Consider the following 21,972-nt stretch of genomic DNA (forward strand, 5'->3'; position numbering starts at 1 on the left):
CTCCCAGTTTGGTGGGTTGTGTGTGTTTCCTGTGTGGACACGGTAGGGAGGTTGCTCTTCGGCCCTTGCTTCATGTTCCTCGTTATGAAGCCAACTAGGTCGTGTCGAAAGGGACTCTTGATCAATCATCTGCGGAGCTGGAAAAACAAACAAAGGCGAAGCTCCACCAGTGTTGACGAACGCCTGCATGGTGCCCTATATCCTAAAGATAAACGGACTGCCGGTTGAATTCCCGGTTCCTAGTGTGCGTCTTGTGTCCACTCTATTAGAGATGGAAATTTGAAAATGTGCACAAAAGTAAGGATCGATAAATCTTTCTGCGCGCAGTATCAGAACTAAGGTGTCCGAGTTCTGCCACCTGGCGGCGGCCTCTCGTCATTACACCGTCCTCTCTACGGGGGAGGAGGGTTAGGGGCAGGAGGGGGGAGACGAGATTTAGCCAAACTTGATCCTTTCAGTTTTTCTCAGCGCTACTGATAACCCGGGAGGTTCAGGAACTGATGACATCAGAATAACAAAACATTTTATCTGTAAACACTTAAACCGAATCAGATGATTAGATCACAGAGCCAGGCTATCGGCCTTTGTTTGAGGCTCCTGTCAACTCAATTATCTCAACCACACACACACACACACACACACACACACACACACACACACACACACACACCCTGAGGCTGTGTTGTCTGACACTAAGGAGTGTTTATATAAGGCCAGAGGCAAATGGCCACCCTCTGTGTGTCTGTGTGTTCTCACGCCCACGCACACAAACACAACATTCTTCCAACTGCCTTCATACTGTATCCAGTGAGCTACAGTCTGTTAGAATATGGTTACACATACAAAGCTGCAGCCTCGTTTTAGTGAAGGTTATGAGTTAGTAGCTCAGGTAAGGGCTCGTAGTTAAGATAAGGGTTAGTAAATCATCACTAAAGCTTAACTCACTCAATGTGCTTCAGTGAACAGAGAGCCGTCTGTACTGATAATTCGACTGTCAGCCATTATGGGGATGAATGATGTGACTTGGCTAAAGGTTTCGCTGGCTGCATGCTGAGTCAGTAAAGTGGGTTTAAAGAGTCGTCAGTGCACTCTAGTGCGCAGGCGCGTAACGAGGTTTATTGGACGTGCGTGACGTGATGTGTGAGACACAGTTTAAGCAATAAAGCAGACTCACTTTGTTCACTTAACACTTTAAGTTTCGCTGCGAGGGGAGAGGGGTGCATTAGAAGGCCGAGGACATAAAGTGGGATCGAGAGCAGTTTGAGGAATAATTAATCCTAAATGGAACAGCGCCCAACTCAACGAGATTATCAAGTTATGCAACAGAGTCGAGCTATTATGCCCCCCCCCCGCACCAACATCACGCGATACCGGACTTTCCCCTTTCCAGCCTAGCTGGTACAGCCATATTCCTCTCTAATAAAATCTTCACACAACATATTTTAAATGTATTTTGGTCATCAAACATTATGTTTTATAAGCCTCTCTCTGAGCAGTTGTACCGGGAACAGTACAGATGATAACCTATCATCGCGATGCTTGGGAATCGACCATATTGCCACGTTCCAGAGGGGCGGGGCGGGGGAGGAGGGTCGCGAGCACAATATGTCCACACGATTGAATAAGCCACATGGGCCTTCGATCCCATTGGCCGGTCCTTTCCTTTAAGCCCGCCCCCTGACGCGGCGAAAGCCGCGGATTGGTCGTGGTGGCGGTCAGTCTAGTAGTGGTGAGCGGTCCGTCAGAACTGGTATACTCACTCTGACTCCAGCCGCCGAGCGTCTTCTGTTGTCTCTCTCTTACCTGTACTTTCTCACCTGTTCTCACTGACCTGCTCTCCTGCGAACCGGACAACATGGCGCCCAAAAGGAGCACGAAGGGACCCGCTAAACCCCGAGGTGGGTGACCGTTCTTGACGTCTCTCTCTATAACCCGCTCTCCGCAGGCCTCTCTCCGGTCCGTTCCTCTGCTGCTTGATGGACGTGTGTTCGGTGGGCCTACGCGATCTGTTCTGCACACACTGACCCCCCCCCCCCCACACACACACACACACACACACACACAGACACACAACGTCAACGACCCGTCATCACTGCACGAACCGGCGAATTCGGCGTTTCACTTCGTGAACAAAGCGGGGTGATCCTTCCCGGCCACCGTCGTTCCGAGGATTTCGCGTTTCTTCCGGAGACTTTTCCCGTCGTTATCCGCGCCTTAGCATATAATGAGTGTTTAGGACATAGTGTGTTACTGTATAACATAACGGGATTTGGGCGGTTATGTGTCCTCCAGGCTGAGTGTGTACGGTTCACTGGTTATTACCAGTTCTCCAGGGTTGCCCCCAAGGGTTGCCCCTGGCGACTCCGAAAAGCGTGAGCGCAGCCGTTAAGCGCCTCGGAGCTCACCGAGACGCTCGAGATTACATCTCCATGTCCGGCGGACACGGCGGGATTTAAACCCCCTAAAGACAACTCTTTAGGCGACTGTGCATGCATGTCATTATAAACATGAATATCATTATATACATGCATATCATTATATATATCATGATATAGGACCCATTCAGCAAGCGGCGCGCGCCCCTATTCTAGTGTTCACGTGTCACTAAGAGGGGGGCTGGGGTACACGTGGCCATGGGGGGGGGGGGGGGGGGGGGGGGGGCCAGTGTGTGAGAGCTATGGAACACGTCGTCATTCAATGCAAGCAACACAGGACCGACCTCCCGCGGTGACACCGACCCGTCCGTTCCCCCCCGTCACGACCCGAGTCCTACCCGACTCTAATGAACTTATGCTTCTAGTGAACTTTTTGTTCAGCAGACTAGTGAATTTATTGTACTATAAGACTCTAGTGAACTTTTTGTTCTGCAGACTCAATTGAACTTTTTTGTCTAGTGAAATTTTGTTCTGCAGACTCTATTGAACGTTTTGTTCTGAAGACTCTAGTCAGCTGACTCTGGGTTATGTTTAAGTGCAATCGATGATAACCTCTCTGACACGTTATGATATTAAATCAGATATTTGATATGATTGACTCAGTAGAGTCTGTTCGGGGGGGGGCTCGACGCGTGTCCGAACAGGAACCGCTCCTACTGGTCTGTACCTACAGAACAGTAGAACTAGTGGGACCAGTATGAGTAGCGGGTACTGTAGGACTAGTCTGAGTAGCGGGACCGTGTCGAGTCCAGGCGGGGTAGCTGGGTCCTCCTCGGGAACACAATGTTCAGATGAGCTGAACCCCGCCCCCTCCAGCCCCAGAGGAACACGGCGCTGTACATGACCGCACACCACTGAACCCATGCTCATAATGCACAAACATTATTACCATTATCAATATTGTAAAAGTGCGTTCTGGCGTTAGTTTCACTTTTTGAAAAACGTGCACATTGAGCGCCAACGAAGAACAATAGTGTGAACTTTGGGGTCTGAGTTGGATTACTGCGTTAGGTTACGGTTAGTTTACTGAGTTAGTTTACTGCCTTAGTTTACTGCTCTTTTATTATGTTGTAGGCGATGGTCTCCGTGATAAAATACGGCGATGGGAAAATCAATGAAGTTGACTAGAAGTGAACACATGTCGCGCTCACTCAGAGTTGTGTTGCGATACGGAGTGTGTATTCATTCTTCCAAGCGCATAATTTTCATGACAGCCTGATTAGAGTGAATAAAAGTACTGAACATGGACCCGACGACTAGTTACTACACAGACAGAGGGATTAACCATACGGTAGACACCTGGTTATCAGAGATGTGTTAAGTAACTACATCAAAGTGGTGATCGATAGGTATTGGAGGATTGTTTATTTGAGAAGCCTGTGATCATTGTCCGTCTCTAAGATGACCTCTGACCCCCCCCCTCACCAGTCCGTCCCCAGGTTGTGTCCCCTCTACCAGGGCAACCTAAACAACACGGCTCCACATTCACATAATGATCTCAAGTATTGACGATCAGTTCGGCTCTCGGAAGGCTGGTTAGGTTGTTCTGCTCGTTGTTTGAAATCAGCTCCAGGTATCTGGAGGTGGTTATGCGTGCGGATCTGGAACCTGGTTCCCTTCCTGAGGAACAGGTCCACACCGGAGCCATGCTGCCGGGTTCCGCTACATCACTTTCTCTACTAGTCAATAATAACCACAAAATCGCTCGCTGATTGTTTGACCTCTTCCTCTCTCCAGGCCTCCTCTTCCTCCTTCCTGTTAAGGGTTTAATGGTGAATTCTGACCTCTCCAGGGTAACAGCCTTGTGTGTGTGTGTGTGTGTGTGTGTGTGTGTGTGTGTGTGTGTGTGTGTGTGTGTGTGTGTGTGTGTGTGTGTGTGTGTGTGTGTGTGTGTGTGTGTGTGTGTGTGTGTGTGTGTGTTGGTTGATATTTATTGCTCCACTGCATGAGGTTGTGTGTGATTCCCTCTTGATGCTAAATTTGATCAAAACGGAAGAAATTGATGCCTGTTTGGTTAAGTTTCTGGGTAAGCCAGGTCCTAGGTTGGTTAAGTTTCTGGGTGTTAGCTAGGTCCTAGGTTGGCTAAGTTTCTGGGTGTTAGCTAGGTCCTAGGTTGGCTAAGTTTCTGGGTGTTAGCTAGGTCCTAGGTTGGCTAAGTTTCTGGGTGTTAGCTAGGTCCTAGGTTGGCTAAGTTTCTGGGTGTTAGCTAGGTCCTAGGTTGGCTAAGTTTCTGGGTGTTAGCTAGGTCCTAGGTTGGCTAAGTTTCTGGGTAAGCTAGGTCCTATTTGTTTCCTGGTCAGTGCAGCCGGTGGGGACTCCACTGTCCCCGCGTCGCAATTTGAACAATGTAGAGAATGTTGGGTCCTTTGAGCCCCTGGATGGGAGGGGTATCGGGGGTGGAGGTCCTACCCCCTAATCTACTGCATCTGTGGTTCAGGACAGTTTAGATTACAGACGCACAATTGAACATGCAGCATCTGTCCCAGACACTTCCGATATAGCTTTCTAAACATTCTGTTACAATTCAAGCTGTTCTAATAGAGCTAGGGTAACATTACTTTATCTCTGTCTTGCTGTACAAGTGGTTGTAATGAAGTTACCGTAACATTAGCATGTCTCTTTGCTGCTGTACCAGTGGTTGTAATGGAGCTAGGCTAACATTAACATATGTTACTGGACTAGCTTTTCTCATGGAGGGAATTCTTCTGATGCTAATGCCAGGTGGTTCATTTGCATAAGCCCCAGAGGGTAGCATGTAGCTTGTGTGGAGTTAGCCTTGGGGGCAACAGAACAATGCATAGGTTTGATGTGAGCACTGAAAGCTAAAAGGCCTGTGGTTGGGGTGTATGGGGGTGTGTCAGTCCTTATATAAGACTCTGAGCGTCTCTGTTTTGAGTACAAACTGTTCAGCACAATCTCTGACTGCGTGGCAGACTGAGTGTGTCGGTTCCCCTGAAGCCATGGAGCACACAGCTTTATCAGACGGTACGTGTGATGAGACAGCTCTGTCTAACAGTAGGGGCTTGTTGGGGGGGTCCAAGCTAACTGTGTGGCGTTGTTGTGGTCATTGGCTCCATGTGCTGGGGTGTCTGTCCGGACCCCCTGGGATGCAAACCCTCTCGACTCTGGGTTCTCCTCGGTATCATACTGGTTGTGTTTTAGAATGGTTATTCATGGGGATTAGCGTTCCGAAACTGGTCTTGGATGTATTTTCTTTAATGTTTGACAAACTGCATACGTTTGTAAACCATTCATATGCATGGCTCCTAGCATTCCAATATGGTGCTATAATGACTGTCCTGACCTGTTCTTCTCGTTCGCTGACAAACCAGTATTGCTGTGTCATTGAATGGTCTTGGGTGACGGCTTCATCCATGGCTTTCTTTAACTAGCTAGGATACCGTTTAGCATGATGCGCTAGCTGCAGCTTAAGCCTGTGGAGAACCATGTTGTGGCATAATGGTCTAGGCTGTGGTGTTCGACTCCTAACCTAAAGCTACCGGGTTCAATCCCCAGTGTCCACAACCTACCTGTAGGCCTCCTAGAGCCAGATGACCCCTACCGGTAAGGCTCCTAGAGCCAGATGACCCTTACCTGTAGGCTTCCTAGAGCCAGGTGACCCCTACCTGCTCCTTTGATCTGGATTTCCAGTAGGATGGATGAGTAGAATGATCGTTAAATAGTAGTGGCTAGCTCTAGAGGAGATTCCCACAGCGTCCCTCCGACGTCTGACGGTTGAGGTTTGGTGGTGGTCTCATCATTTAAATGTTAATTATGTCTCACAGGAACGGGGGATGGTAATAGAGCCCTTTCACCCCCTTCCCCTAGGATCTCAGTCCCTCCCTCTCCTTCCCTCTGTTCTGAGGAGCCCTGGCCAGAGAATAGACCATAGAAATAGCAGCCATAGTGGAGGACATTGTTGCCCCGATGCTGTTAGTCCTCTAGGGCGCGTGTCAACACTCTGCTCCGAGGGCATCTGTTCCACTGAATAAGAGTGGAGGGAATGGGCAGTCAGGGTAATCCTCTTTAAATGTAACCTACCACCTCTCCTCACCTCCACCTTTAATGGTTCTGCTGTCTGTCAGACCCTGCTGTCCTATAGTGCTATAAAAAGCTCTCATTGAACACTAGACCCTCCCTCGCTGAGGAGACAAAGACCAAAGAGGGAGGGAGAAGGAGGGAGGGGAGATTGGCCAATAGCATAGTGAAGAGGTAATTGATGGTTCTCCTGACCTATCAGGGCAGCAGAGGGATGGAGAGAGTAGGGGAGAGAGGGCTGTACTGATTGGCTGCTGGCCGGGTCAGAGAGGGGGAGATGTGGTGCTGGCCAGTCTGTCGGTAGGGAGAGCAGCGATGGTTGACCCGGTAACGCTGGCCGACTGTGCGACCCCCGTCTCCATGGCGGTCCCCGCGGTGATGGTGACCCAAGGTAAGGACCGGGGGGGTTTAAAGGCCAGGGGACATGTCATAGTGAGAGTCCACTCCCTTAGTCAACATCTAGAGAGGTGTTTCTGTTCTACAAGTTGAAGACCAACATGTCATGGATTCCTTCAAAACAGAATCATCTGAGGCAGAGCTGGGACAGAGCTAAGAGCGTGGCCATTGGCTAGCTAGCTACTACTTTATGTCCTCTATTTCTGTTGGAGCTTGAAGACAAATGCTCAGCGAGCCACTAGCCAACGTAGCCTAACCGACTAGCGTACGAGTGATCTGGGAAGTGGAGGTGGGTAAGGTTGTAAATGTTTTATGGTGTTCATGTGGCAATAGGCTAATCGTGGCTAATTGGGGCTAGCTATCAGTGGATTGTTTTAGTATTGCAGTAAAGTGTGTGTGTGTGTGTATGTATGTGTGTGTGTGTCCTTTTGACCTAGCTCTGAAATTGAGCTCTCGCTCTGCACCTGTTTATTCACATTGGTGATATTCCTACCCACAATGCACTGCAGGTTGTGAACAGAACCAGAATAGCAGCACCCTTCTGTCTGTTTTACCAGTGTGTAACAGGGTTATGTGTGTATGTAATCGGTTGTGTATTGCCGACTTTACGTTCCACCCAGAGCATTCAGTCCCAGGAAATATTTTCAAGTAACTAAAGTACCGTTGGTCCGTTGTCAGCGTTGCCATGGCGGTCTGAATACCTGTGGAGATCAGGACACTGATTATCCTTAAATCGTGGAAACGATTCTCCCCCAAGCTGCTGGTTCCTGGGGAAAGTCCTAATGGCTCTACTTTTGCCCTCGGTATCTATAGATATATTTCAATATACCACCCACTTTGTCAACACAAGACATGAAGCCTATGAAGATAAAAGTTTAGCTCAGTGTTCTGCTTGATCATATGTGTTATGCATGCTTTGTGCCTTTTACATGTTACGTGTGCTGTGCTACATAGGGTATGTTTGCTATATACTACGTGTGCTATAAATGCCACATGTGCTATATAGGCTAAGTGTGTGTTAATTATATGTGTGCTATATGGTACGTGTTCTATATATGCTTCTATATGAATACAATGTTAACCATACAGTTATCCTGCCACGGAATGTTCCAGCAACTCTTTCATTCTAACCATGATTTGCAGGTTGTGGTTACTGTGGTTGGACTGGCCTCTAACCATCAGCCTCTGGTTTATATTTACACTATTTACTATGCTGCCCTGTCTGGTTTCTATTTACACTATTTACTATACTGCTCTGTCTTGTGTCTATTTAAACTTTACTATACTATCTAGATGATGCTAGTCACATGATCACTGACCAATGGCTGTGTCTCCTCAGAGGCAGGAAAATCTTCGTTGGCCAATAAGAACGGGAAGAAGGCGGATTCAGGATGCCTCGGAGGCGGACTCTTCTCCTGGTTCATGGTCATCGCCCTGCTGGGAGTCTGGACCTCAGTGGCCGTGGTCTACTTTGACCTGGTGGACTACAAGGGTGTGATGGGTCAGTTGACACACAGACACATTGACAGAGGTTGACGTGGCTCCTATCATTGACCTTTGAATTGATAAAGATTAGAGCCTGTAGACGCGATCAATAATCAAATGTGAAGCCAGACCTTGCCGGCCACTTTATTCTGAAATCAAATGTCCCGTACGTTGGTTCACTGTAGTACAGGGGTCTGTGTTACTGCTGCATCCTATCCCAACCATGTCTACCTGCATCAATGGATGATTATGGGTTTACAATGCATCCAAGTTGTACCAACGTTACTAGAGTTGGATAGATTAGAGCTCTAATTCTATCTACAGCTAGATAGATAAGAGCTCTAATTCTACCTAGAGTTAGATAGACATCATCTCTAATTCTACGTGGAGGTAGATATGAGTCTGGGTTAGCGATAGACAGCTCGATGTCGTGTTAGCTCTCCATGTAGCTACTTGGCTGATGACTACAAAACAAACCTTATCCCGACTAACCCCTAGTGTCCCTCTGGCTTTATGCATGCTGGTCTTGGCCACGGAACAGATTGGTTCTCTACTCAGTGGGATGCTAGCCTGGACAGCCTGCATGTCTTTTCGGTGTACCCCAGTGTTCTCATTTGTTTCTCTCTCTCTCGCTCTCTCGCTCTCTCTCTCTCTCTCTTGCATGCAGACAAAGCCAAAGACATTCAAATTAACCTATCTGAGAGTTTGCAAGGTAAAGTACTACGGCAAATACTTCCACTAATTCTACTTCTACAACTACTACTTCAGTTGTTCCTACTATTAGCACTTGTACTACTACAACTAAACTACTAAAACTAGCACTAATACTAATCTTACTATGACTACCATTTGTGAGAGTTCTATCTTCTGTAAGCGTCTGCCTCACCTCTAAATCGGTTTGAGCAGACTGTGTGTATGTGTCTGTCTCTGTCTCTTTAACCCCTGCTGTGTTGGGGGCTGCAGGTAAACTGTCGGCCTACGACGCGGACGGAGACGGTGATTTCGACGTGGAGGATGCCAAAGTGTTGCTCGGCAAGTAGATCCTCATTTAAACTCCATCTGATCAAGGCTCTCAGTGCATAATGTATAAATCATTTGGGACAGACTTCAACTGGGAGTGAAAGATTTGTTGAGACTGCAGAGTTAACCACCACTAGTGTGTGTGTGTACACACCTGGCTGTCTGTTGGGTTACCTCTGCACGAGGCTGTGGACTGAAACCAGATTAACCATTTCACCTCCTCATCACCTCACCGTTCCTGCTTTAAGAGCTTCAGAGCGGAGGTTTCAACATGCAGACCTCCTGAGCCTGACTGAAAGCAGGAGTCTAGTGTGCTCTTAGCCCTGACCACATTCTCGTCCTAGCGAACCTCGAGTTCAGAACACTTTGGAACAAGGATCAAGTTGCAGGATCAGGAACCAACTGGGAGCGCTGGGACCACTGGCCTCTGTTTGCTAGCTGGCTACTGCACTGGCCTCTGTTAGCTGGCTGCTGCTACGTGCTACATGCTGCCATAGTGGCTACAGGCCATAGTTCCACTCCTTCGTCATCCCTCCCTCTCTGTTTCCACTGCTCCCATTCCTCCTTCCATCGTGACGGCCCCTTCCTTATTTACATTTTCGTCTCCCCTCCATCTTTTCCTCCTTTCCCTTTTTTCAGTCCCTCCCTCTGTTACCCTCTGTGTCCCTCTCGCCCCCTCTGTCTCTCTCTCTCTCTCTCTCTCTCTCTCTCTCTCCCCCTCTGTCTCTCATTCTCTCTCTGTCTCTCCCTCTCTCTCTCAAGTATCGCACACTAAAAGCTTTGAGACTTTCACTTTTAGTCTATTATGTTTGGATGACTTTCAAACTTTCATTCCTATCTATATGTCCATCAGTTTGTCTCTAACCTAGTCTGTCTGTCTCCATATCCCTCTGTGTTTCTGTCTGTATCCCCCCCCTATCTGTCAATCTCTACCTATCCCTCTACGTCTCTCTATCTATCTATCCCTCTACGTCTCTCTGTCTATCTATCCTTGTCTGTGTGTCTCTATCTATCCCTGTCTGTGTGTCTGTCTCTATCTCCTTGTGTCTGTCTATCTAAAGTTAAATGCCACTAAGTATAGATCTTCAGTCGCGCCCTCAGAGCCTAACCTTTGACCTTTTGCTTCTCCTCCTCTCTTGTCCCTCCCCCTCCTCCCATCCGCAACTCTCTCCCCTCCGCACCCCCCCACCTCCTTCCCTTTCTCTCGTAGTCCTTCTCTCCTCCCTTCCTCTTTCCTGCCTCCTGTTCATTCATGTACATCCTCCCTCATCTCCCCCCCGCCACGCAGGCCTGCGGGGGGGTGCCACGCCCGGCCGCTGGTTGGCCACGGAGCAGGAGGCGGAGCAGGGAGAAGAAGGCCCTGATTGGCTAAACAACGTCTTCACTTCCCTGTTGGGGCTGATGGACCCGGGGGGGGAGGGAGAGGAGGAAGACCTCCAGAGGTTGAGAGCTTCACAAGAGGAGGAGGATGAAGAGGAGGAGGAGGAGGAGAAGGAGGACTCGATGAGAGCCAGGGGGGGCAACGGGACCCCTGGTCAGAAGGTGGTCATCGTTGGCCTTCATAACCAATAGGCCAGGCTGGCGTCCCATCATGCACTGCTTCTTAAAGCCTGGGTTCTGCTCCCCTCCTCCCAGTGAAGGATGTGGGTCTGTGCTGGGAGGAACCCTAGCTGGTCTCTAGGGTCGTGAAGTCGTCGACCAGGATCGGCTGGGACGGTCCACTCAGTAGACACTTTGACTCCCTCGCATTCAAACCTTTGGTCTTCTTCGATTTGTTTTTTATTCTCGATCCAACCGGATCTGACCGGTTAAAGACTGCTGGTCCAGAACTATCAGCAGGCCACTGGGCTGCGGACGATTGGCTGTCACTGGGAACACTAATGAATTGCTGGCATGCTATTGGTGTTTTAGATTGATTTGAACAAGACCTTTGTTATATGTCATGACTTCCCGTGCATCGTCTGTTTCCAACAGTTCAGTTAGTCCCTCGTTGGTGGAGGTTCTCCTCCACTTTGATCTGTTCATGGTGCTGCTCTTTCACAGTTCGTTTTACAATCCATATTCACATCAAACAGGCATTGATTTTATTTTTTCTTCTGTTTAGTTCGACTTCATGTTCTTCCGTACTGTCCATTCTGCAGGCGTACCTCACGTTGAGAGCTCCTCTTACTTTTTTAAACATTTCTCTATCATTCTCCTACCAGTGGTTACTGTTTGAATCCCATTGACAGGATGAAAGGGTGACTGCCTTTACCAGAAGCAGCTCTCGTGTCTCAGGTCGCTGCGTGAAGCCCAGTGTTTAATATTTAAGTCTTCTAGATTATAAACACAACCCGCTGAAATGTTGCCGAGCTTTCAACTCCATTTGGTCATGGAGCTGACATCTAGCGATAGTGTCTCAAGGAACCCTTCAAATGCCAGAAACAAAAACCGAAGCTCAGGTTCCTCAGATTTTAGGAGTTTGAAGAGCAAAGTTGTCTGACAAGCAGCGACTGGTGCTTGTCGAATCTTAAAGATTGTGATCTACCTCCCCCAAACTGTTCAGTGCCAGGGGTGAGTCAGTGCCAGGGGTGAGACAGCGCCAGGGGTGTGACAGCGCCAGGGGTGTATCGTGGTTAATGATTTATTTAAGGATCAGATTTTCTGGTTGGTCCTGCTCTGCAGAGGGAGGGGCCTCTCCATGACCCATGGAGCACCTGGAGCTCATGCCACGCCAGCGTCACGCCCTACCAGCCACGCCCACCGGGTCAGGGCACGTGGTCTACGTCGTCATGGAAACGCTGCGTGATTGATGTGCACAAGAGGGATTTGAATCCAAAGCTCCGAAGCGAAGTTAGCCGATGAGCTTGACCTCACGACCCCTCGACCATGACCTCTGTCCGCGACCCCCGGTGTCAACCGTCTGTCTTCTTCTGTTCTGTTTAACCTCAGATGAGAAACCGGAGAGTGTGATGGAGAGAGCAGTTAAAACAGGTACTGGTGCTAACTGGTCTGGTCTATTGCATGGACACTCGTTTGGTCTGGTCTACTGCATGGATTTGGTTTGGACTGGTCCAGGGCTCACACCACTACCATAGCCTTAACAAGAAGAAAGTGGTCCGTTAAGGTGGTTCCACTGATCTTCTTACAGTTTGGATCTACTAATACGGCTCATTTGAGGACTGCTTGATGGGTCCTTTTTATAACTCATTAAAAGATGCTTCCTCAGGATCTTGAGCAGTGCTTTGAAACGCTGTTATATCAGGACTGAAAGACGCCCAAGACCTTATTACATTATAACGACGAGGTCTAGCATGGCCGTCCCCCACTGCAGATTACCCCAACAAAAACTGCGTCCTGATTAGTTGAGACATACCCGTGTGAGGGCGTTGTCCGTCGCATCATCATAACTTTCTCTTTCATAACGGACCCAAGGACATCCCATCCACACATGGCTGCCTACCCACTAACCCTCCCACACTAACCAGTGGAGGGTTTGCTAGTTAACCCATCAACTCTTAACCATCGGAGGATTATCTGGTAAAACCAGTAACTCATAACCAGTGGAGGATGTTCTGGTTAACCCAGTAACTCATAACCAGTGGAGGATGTTCTGGTCAACCCAGTAACTCATAACCAGTGGAGGATGTTCTGGTTAACCCAGTAACTCATAACCAGTGGAGGATGTTCTGGTTAACCCAGTAACTCATAACCAGTGGAGGATGTTCTGGTCAACCCAGTAACTCATAACCAGTGGAGGATGTTCTGGTTAACCCAGTAACTCATAACCAGTGTAGGATGTTCTGGTTAACCAAGTAACTCATAACCAGTGGAGGATGTTCTGGTTAACCCAGTAACTCATAACCAGTGTAGGATGTTCTGGTCAACCCAGTAACTCATAACCAGTGGAGGATGTTCTGGTCAACGAAGTAACTCATAACCAGTGGAGGATGTTCTGGTTAACCCAGTAACTCATAACCAGTAGATGATGTCAAACCCAGTAACTTGTAACCAGCGGAGGATGTCCTGGTAACGCTAAATGGCGGGGTTGTCCTGCTCCAGAGACGGCGGGACCCCAGGAGGCGGGGTCCCGGGAGGCGGGACTTAAGCTCCGTGCGGCTCTGCTGAAGCAGCTGACCCTCATCCACCAGCGCCTGGACGCCAAAAAGATCGCCAAGCTAGCCCTGGCCGAGGTACGCCAGCTCCTTGCCAAGGAGGAGGAGCAGGAGGAGGCGCAGAGGGCCAGCCTTCTGGGTCTGAGGAGAGTGGAGGTGGCGGCCAGGGCGAGGGAGAGGGTGGCGGCCCGGCTGCAGGAGCAGCAGGAGACCATCGAGAGGGAGGAGATGGAGAGGGCTGTGGAGGAACTGAAGGGAGAGAAGGAGAAAAAAGAGGCTGCGGCTGACAAGGGGGATAAGGAGGAAGGGGAAACAGGGGAAGAGAGGAAAGAACCACAGCAGCAGCAGGAAGAGGGAGGAGGGGAGAATGGTGAAGCAGGAAAGGAGATTAAAGGGAAGGAGGGGGGAGGAGGAGAAAAAATTGGAGACGACGACAAGGAGGATGATAAGGAGAAGGAGGTTAAGGAAGTGAAAGAAAATAAGAAAGTGAGGGGGACAAATAAGAGGATTAAAAAAGCAAAGGTTCAGAAATCGGAGAAGGCAAGCAGGAAGTGAGGTTAGGGGTCAAGCCTATGAGTGATCCAACTGAGGTTGAGCCCCTGGGCTAAGGGGCAGGAAACCCCAGTTTTATAGTCTTTATGAGCACGTTGGCTGGTAATGTTCCGAGTTCAGACTTCTTTCGCTGACTTCTTTTTGTGACTTTCCTTTGTTGTGTTGAACTCAGTGAGGTTTGAGATTGTAGCACTGTCGCAATGTTTTTCTTATTTGTCAATAAAGTTTGGATTTTATGTTTTGTGTCCTGTGTGAAGACTAACGAGGGTCCAATAGGATGACTTCTCCTCTGACGTCTGTCCATCAGACCAGTATCTCCATGGTAACGGATGTGTTTTGATCTGGTTCCTTCTGGTTTCAACTGGTTCACGGTCTGCCCAGAAAGGGGAACCCGAGGGGTGCCTCTGTGTGGAACGTTTCCTGTGGGTGTGTGAGTGGGCGCACGGCGGGGAGCCTCCCCACCTGTTCTGTGTTGCCATGCCAACAACTGTGTGCATCGTCCCGTGTAGGCCTGAAGGAGAGTGCCGTCGCCCCGGCAACGAAGATGGAGGCCGCCGCTCCGGTGGAGCAGCCCGCTGTGGACGCCCCCGCCTCGTCAGACCAAGGTATCTAGTACTGTCACTGTATAAGTACTGCACTAGTACTAGTACTGCTCATTACACTGTAGACTCCCCATCAGACCAAGGTACCTGGTACTGTCACTGTAGTAGTACTAGTACTGCTCATATACTGTAGACTCCCCATCAGACCAAGGTACCTGGTACTGTCACTGTAGTAGTACTAGTAATGCTCATATACTGCAGACTCCCCATCAGACCAAGGTACCTGGTACTGTCACTGTAGTAGTACTGTTACTGTAGTACTACTGGACTAGTACTAGTACTGCTCATAAACTGTAGACTCCCCATCAGACCAAGGTACCTGGTACTGTCACTGTAGTAGTACTAGTACTGCTCATATACTGTAGACTCCATCAGACCAAGGTACCTGGTACTGTCACTGTAGTAGTATTGTCACTGTAGTAATACTGGACTAGTACTAGACCAGTACTGCGCATAAACTGTAGACTCCCCATCATACAACAATACTGTTACTCTAGTAGTACTGAACTAGTACTGCTCATTATACTGTAGACCCGGTACTGCACTATCACTGCTAATTATTCTGCCTAATATAATGTAGATGCAAGCTAACAGGTAAGCTTTACTAACTGATTAGCCTGTAGCAAGCTAACACTTTAGCTAACTTAGCTAACTGATTAGCCTGCAGTGAGCTAATACATTGGCTAACTGCAGGCTAATCCCCTCCAGATGTTTGATGCCATAAAAAGACCCGTTGAGGTCCCTCCTGGCAGAGTGAAAACTGGGCTCCTGACCCGTACTGTACCAGTGGTCATGAGGCAGTGTGTATTGGTGTGTAGTACAGCAGTGTGTGTAGTACAGCAGTGTGTATTGGGGTGTAGTACAGCAGTGTGTATTGGTATGTAGTACAGCAGTGTGTATTGGTATGTAGTACAGCAGTGTGTATTGTTTTTTTATCATACAGCTGTGAGCTCAGGATCAGACCAAGTGGGGGGCCTCTGAGCATCAGTCGGTTATATATCCGAGTTGATTAATGATCAGATTTAATCAGCTGACCCAGAGGCCGTGTGCAGTTGGTTTCTGCTGATGTCTGTGCTGGGAGTTGCCTTGCATAAACCAGCAGGTCTCCCAGCGTGGTAGGAGACAAACCTACGCTGGCCAATGTGCCTTCCCTACTGGGTGAGCAGTGTAGCGCCACAGAACCTGTGTAGCACGGCCGCCTCGCCCACTCTACTGGGTGAGGCGTTAAGCACGGCCGCCCCCGTGGGCATCGACCGGTCTAGAGGAGGTGAACCGGCCTGGATAGAGGACCACTGCAGGCAAGCCTGTCCAGAGCCATCAGAGTAACGCTATGCTCCCTCCAGCTGTGATCGAGCCGGACCCCGTGGAGGTGGAGGAGGAGGTCCAGGCGGAGGCTGCAGAGGAGGTGCTCGCCCCCCCACCAGGTGGGTGACGGTCTTGGAGTGGGTGTGTCTGTCCTTGTGCTTTAATTTTCTTAATTTTTTCCTAAAACGTTCTCTCTTTGTTCCCCAGTACCTGAGCAGGAGGCGGAAGAGGAACCTCTGCAGGAAGTGGAGGCCCCAGAACAGGAAGTGGAGGCCCCAGTCCAGGAAGTTGAAGATGAGCCTGAGGTAGTCCCCCCAGTCAGGTGTTATCAGCTGTCCATCAGCGGACGGTCCTGCCAGTGAGAAGCAGGCTCTACGCCTGCTGGACTCCTTCTAGCCTGCTTCTCACTGACCAGCTCTGTTACTATTGGTTGGCAGAGGGAGATGGGTTCTATTTGGAGGTACAGCAGAGGGTTCCTATTGGTCCATTGGGAGGAGCAGGAGAGGGTTTCTATTGGGAGGAGCAGGAGAGGGTTTCTATTGGGAGGAGCAGGAGAGGGTTTCTCTTGGGAGGAGCAGGAGAGGGTTTCTCTTGGGAGGAGCAGGAGAGGGTTTATATTGGGAGGAGCAGGAGAGGGTTTATATTGGGAAAAGCAGGGACTCTGATCAATCTCCTCCTGTCTCTCCAGGTGTTCGAGGAAGACCCAGAAGTGCTGGAGGAGGAGGTTCCTATAGAGGAGGAGGAGGAGGAAGCTGCTGCCATTGAGGAGGAGGTCCAAGAAGAGGAGGAAGCTGCTGCCATAGATGAGGATACTCCCATAGAGGAGGCCCCTGAGGAGGCTACTCCCATAGAGGAGGCCCTTGAGGAGGAAGCTGCTCCCATAGAGGAGTATGAGGAGGAGGCCCTTGAATGGGAAGCTGCTCTGGTAGAGGAGGAGGCCCAGGAGGAGGAAGCTGCTCCGGTAGAGGAGGAGTATGAGGAGGAGGCCCCAGCAGAGGAGGAGGTGGCCCTTGAGGTTGAGGAGGTGGCCCCTGAAGTTGAGGAGGAGGTGGAGGAGCCTGCTGCTGAAGACATCATGGAACAGGTTGGTTGATTCTGGTTCTCCTTCTGGCTCTCCTTCTGGTTCTCCTTCTGGTCACAGAGTGATCAGAGTGTAACCATGACCCTTTGACCCTTGCAGACCCTGCCAGTTGTAGAGGAGGTGGTGCTGGCTTCACACGTAGAGGAGGTGCTGGCAGCTGAAGTGGAGGAGGAGGTGGCAGCTGAAGTGGAGGAGGAGGTGGCAGCTGAAGTGGAGGAGGAGGTGGCAGCTGAAGTGGAGAAGGAGGTGGCAGCTGAAGGGGAGGAGGTGGTGGCTCCTTCTGACGATGCTGTCGAGGAAGAAGAAGCCGCAGCCGACCAGCCCGAGGAGGAGGAGGAGGAGGAGGAGGAGGAGGCGGTGGAAGAAGAAGTGGCAGCAGCTGCAGAAGAGGAGGAGCAGGAGCCAGCAGCTGAGGAGCATCTGGAGACCACTGAAGAAGAAACGCCAGAAGAAGCTGAGGAGGCGGTTGAGGAGGTGGCTGCTGCAGAAGAACAGATTGAGGAGGAGGTGGCAGAAGAACAGATTGAGGAGGAGGTGGCAGAAGATCAGATTGAGGAGGAGGTGGCAGAAGATCAGATGGCGGAGGAAACGGTAGAAGACCCAGAGGAGGAGGAGGAGGAGGTGGCAGGAGGTGAGCCCAGAGGTAAGGAGTGCTCTTGGTACTGATGTACTCTGTGTGGCGTCACACCGGTCCTTAGAATCGTACCTTTCTTAACCAACCAGAGGGTTCTTTGTCCAGAGTGATGCTTCAGAGGCACATCTTGTTCTTTGTCTCCACAGAGTTTACAACGGAACAGAGCGAGGCAACGCCCACAGGTAAACCTAGGCTCACCTCAGGGGTGGGGGGCGGGGCAGAGGAACACGTAGCTCAGCAGGGCTAGCAGACGCTCTGGCTCTGCAGGGTCGCTGCATGGTGAGAGCCTCACTTATGGAGAGGCTTTAGGGGCCACCGATCAGGAGGTTTGGGGATATGGTGACTCAGTCAACTGACCTCCACTCACCTAGCGCTGGTCTCTGAGGTTATAGAGGCTCTCCTGTTCTCATAAGAGCCTCTATCAAATATAATAATAAAGATAAGCTAAATAAGGGGAGTGGTAAGATGGGGCCTTTGAGGACCGTGACTTCAGGACGCTCTGAGGTGACGGCAGGGTCCCCCCAAGCGGCCACTAGAGGAACAGCAGGTTCTCCCTGTTCTAGAACGTACCCAGAATGGGCTAAGTAATGCTTTGAGGGAGCGGCGCCGATCACATGTTGTTGTTAGTGCATTCGTACTTCCTGGTCCCTTTCACCGGGGGCGACGCTGCTCATCCTCACTCATGGACTGACTGGGTTTTTGTTTTGTGGTTTCCCTAGAAACGTAAGAGTCGGCTGTCGGCACGGCAACGGAGCAAGGGACCCACTGAAGTTGCGTCGTCACTTCGTCTGAGCGCGCTCAAAACGATGATGCTCTCTCCACCTCTGGAAGACGAGAAGCGTGGCCGCGACAACGTTCGTCACTAACCTCTCTTGCTCGCGTTCTCTCTTTCTCTCTCTCTTTCTCTATCTCTGTCTCTCTCCATCTCTCTCAATCTCTCACTCTCTCTCTCTCTCTCTCGCTCTCTGTCTGTCTGTCTCTCTGGCTCTCTCTCATGTCTGTCCTTTGTCGGTTGCTCTGACACCTTTGTTTGATCCCTCTTTATCTTCTCTTAATTCCCACAGTCAGATCTGGAAAACGGGACATATTCTGTTTCCTGTCAACTGGTCTGTCTGTTCTAGACCAGTTCATTCCAGATCGATCTTTTCCAGATCAGATCATTCCAGTTCTTTCTATTCTAGGTCCACCACACTATCTGTTCTGGAAATTGAAAGCGGAGTTAGGAGTGTGTCTCCAGAACTGGTTGAGCCAGAACTAGAGGCTGCTCTGGAACCCCAGCTCTATAGATCCAGACATCTTAGCTCCTCCCCACAGAGGGCGCTAGAGACTTCCAGAAGTTTCCAAGCCCAGCTAACGTAGCTCTGCTCCTCGCCTAACACCTCTCTACAGAACGTGCTAGGCTACACCCGGGGGAGCTGGCTCTGTGGGGGGCGGGCTCTATGCAACGCTACGGTGCTCTTTACCTCTCTCTCTCTCTCTCTCTCTCTGTCCCTCCTAGCTCGCCCAGTCTCATATACCACTCAGTATCTGTTGAGCCATACATGCATGGGGTTACAGGGAGGTGTGTGTGTGTGTGTGTGTGTGTGTGTGTGTGTGTGTGTGTGTGTGTGTGTGTGTGTGTGTGTGTGTGTGTGTGTGTGTGTGTGTGTGTGTGTGTGTGTGTGTGTGTGTGTGTGTGCCTCTAGATGCTGTTTTCTATTTTGACAACATAACTAACACTCTGGATAAAATTTAATGTAGAACGTGTTTTTTTATTATAGGGTTTCAGATGTAAATGTCACGTTTTTAGTTTACCTTGTGCTGTGATTTGAACCACAATATACTAATTATGCAGCGAAACTCTCCTGCGTGTTAGCTAGCCTAGCTCACCTCACCTAGCCCTTCTCACTTAGCCTAGCTAGCTCTCAGCCTAGCAAAGCCAACATGTGTTAAACTCTTGGGTGTGATTATGTTCTGTCTTAGTTCGGGTCTCCGCCACATTCTGGTCATAAGACAAAACGGCAGACGTTGTTTTGTTTTTTTTTGTCATTTGTTTGAAGCGTGTATTTCATGACGTCAGCCCTATACTTGGTTTTCTTAATTTTTTCATAAAGTTTGTTAGTTTAATAAGTTGTAGGATATGAGCTCACTTCCTGTAACCATCCTGGGGTCACATGTCTACGCTCTGTCCAAACTGGACTGTGATTGGCCCTTTTTAGAGTCCCAGGTGGCTCCGCCTGTGATGATGATGAAGATGCCAGTATGGTTTCCGGGGACGTGAGCTTTGTGTTTTTAGATTGTTTTTTTGTAATTTTGTTTGTAAATGTACAGATGTGCTACTGTGACATCACGCTGAGGTCACCTGACCGCCACAGGTTAGACGGAGTGGATTCAACTGAGTGTCGACTTCTGGTATGTTCTGGGCAGGGCTTAACACCCATCAGTTGGTAATCGTGTCTGTATCGCGTTGAGTGACCCTCAGCTGTGGACAACTCCAGACCTTCATAGTAAAAGTCCTGCTGGGTTTTACTTCACTAGACCTATGCTTGTTGGACTCCAAATACCAGAAAACTTTTATTTTGACAGCCTGCAGCTTTTCACCTGTTGGTTGTTGGTTGTTTCAGGGTGTTTCCACTTAGGTCCTCCTTTCTACTTCCTGTTTGTGAGTCAATGTGAAGTTTTCTGGTTGTTTTTTAATAATGAAATAGACAATTTTTTCAAATTATGAAATATTCTAGGTTTTCAAAGTGAACAGAACGGGAAATAGAGATGTACGGATACATTTTTTTTTGAATTTCTGGCAGTACATACTTTTCAAATCAGATATTATAGAATGAAACTATTTTCGGGGTTGGGAGGGTTACATTTGATACAAGCAATACAAAAGAGACCGAGCTAGTTGAGCCCAGCCTAGTTGAGTCTAGGCTGGTTGAGACCAAATGTCGCTGGTTCACCAGGTTGAAATGCGTTAAGGATACCCAACGATGAAGAAAGTTGCAACTGAAGACATGTGATTATGCTGACCAATAGGAACCGAGGATGTGTCCTTCAATTATACTGACCAATAGGATCCGAGGGGTTGTGGTCTACAAACAGAACACTACGAATGCTAGGACGGGGATTAAATTATTAATAATTGATGATGATACAATGGAAGGTTGTAAAGAAGGACTTGTGTCAAAGTTCTGTTCTGGGAGCACAAAATAAAACGGTTTGGGACAAATAACGCCTGACTCCTTTCTTTGTCTTTATTTTCCAAAGAGTTTAAAGCCCAGACTCACTTAGATCGCCCACTTCACACCTCATCTTTCTCACTCAAACGACGAGCCATTTTTCTCACTCAAACGACGAGCCATTACGAACACTAATATAATCTGGTCTGTCATCGTATCCCTAGATACCACTGTGCCATGGTAAATACATTTACCATGACCGATAATACAAATCTGCAGCTTATACAATATAAAGTAATTCACAGAACTCACATCACCCAAAGTAAAAAGTTCAAAATGGGCCTAGCCAACACAGGTATCTGTTCACAATAAACTTCAGGTAGCACAGACGCCTATTTGCACGCCATATGGCTCTGTCAACCGGTTCACTCTTTCTGGATCACAGTCACTGAGACTCTATCCACCATCCTGATCTCCTCATCTCCTTGGTGACATTTCCGAAATCCACATCCCGCAAAAACATAGGAATCCGTTGCTTATCTCCCTAGTTGTCGCTAAAAAAGTAGTCCTCCAAAACTGGAAATCAAAGAAATCTTGCCACATCAATAACTGGCAAATCAAATCTCAGAATACATCTCAATGGAGAAATACAATACACACAGAAAGAAGCAAATATCAACCTCTGAAGACACCTGGTCCTCATTTTTAACGTTTATAAATTCAATACAAACATAACTACAAGCCGTGTATTACCACCTGCTTACCTCCCTCTTCCGTTATGTAAAGCTTATATATTTATATTTCCCCTTTATTTTTTATTCTCTTCCTTTTCTTTTGTCCCTGCAACTACCACTTTACACATACACGTAGGCACACACCATCCACGCTCAACCCTAACATGACCGACCCGTTTCTACACCCTAGCCGTGAGCACTTAATGTGAACTACAGACCACTCCACCCAATCTTTAGTACCATCACAGTGTGTTTGTCAATTGTCTTGTCCAGTCATGTTTTGTCAGTTCTGATGTCGTCCTGTATCGTTTCCCTCTGTTGTCTGTCTCTCACCTTATCGCGTTGTATGTGTTATGTGTTAAACTTTATCGCGGTGCTATAATCCCCCCTCCCCTTATATGGATTCAGGACCTTACTAAAACAGGGTGAATTGTTATTCACCCT

The 21,972-nt window shown here is 48.9% G+C and overlaps 1 protein-coding gene across 4 annotated transcripts; it reads left to right on the forward strand.

Annotated features, from left to right (window-relative positions):
- The first annotated feature begins 1,746 nt into the window (after positions 1-1,746).
- On the forward strand, positions 1,747-20,834 carry asph (aspartate beta-hydroxylase). 4 transcript variants are annotated; one of them, XM_079750464.1, is made up of 11 exons: positions 1,747-1,898; positions 8,209-8,370; positions 9,022-9,066; positions 9,318-9,386; positions 14,530-14,625; positions 15,966-16,046; positions 16,135-16,232; positions 16,616-17,011; positions 17,108-17,651; positions 17,789-17,824; positions 18,362-20,834. In XM_079750464.1, exons 1-11 carry the CDS (start codon positions 1,856-1,858, stop codon positions 18,367-18,369), a joined length of 1,578 nt encoding a protein of 525 aa, XP_079606590.1. In that variant the 5' UTR covers positions 1,747-1,855; the 3' UTR covers positions 18,370-20,834. The 4 variants fall into 4 exon arrangements, with proteins under 4 accessions (XP_079606590.1, XP_079606592.1, XP_079606589.1 ...); XM_079750466.1 differs by lacking the exon at positions 1,747-1,898 and adding an exon at positions 5,351-5,420; XM_079750463.1 differs by lacking the exon at positions 1,747-1,898 and adding an exon at positions 6,783-6,864.
- Positions 20,835-21,972: the final 1,138 nt, after the last annotated feature.

This window comes from Pollachius pollachius, assembly GCF_949987615.1.
Source record: "Pollachius pollachius genome assembly, chromosome: 14".
NCBI lineage: Eukaryota > Metazoa > Chordata > Actinopteri > Gadiformes > Gadidae > Pollachius > Pollachius pollachius.

What these genes read in the sequence shown, in the direction of transcription:
- asph (XM_079750463.1), top strand. Translation starts at nt 6,789, where the DNA reads ATGGTTGACCCGGTAACGCTGGCCGACTGTGCGACCCCCGTCTCCATG. An exon ending in CGCGGTGATGGTGACCCAAG is followed by an intron (nt 6,865 to 8,208) that starts GTAAGGACCGGG and finishes GTGTCTCCTCAG; the next exon opens with AGGCAGGAAAATCTTCGTTG. An exon ending in CTGAAGACATCATGGAACAG is followed by an intron (nt 17,012 to 17,107) that starts GTTGGTTGATTC and finishes TGACCCTTGCAG; the next exon opens with ACCCTGCCAGTTGTAGAGGA.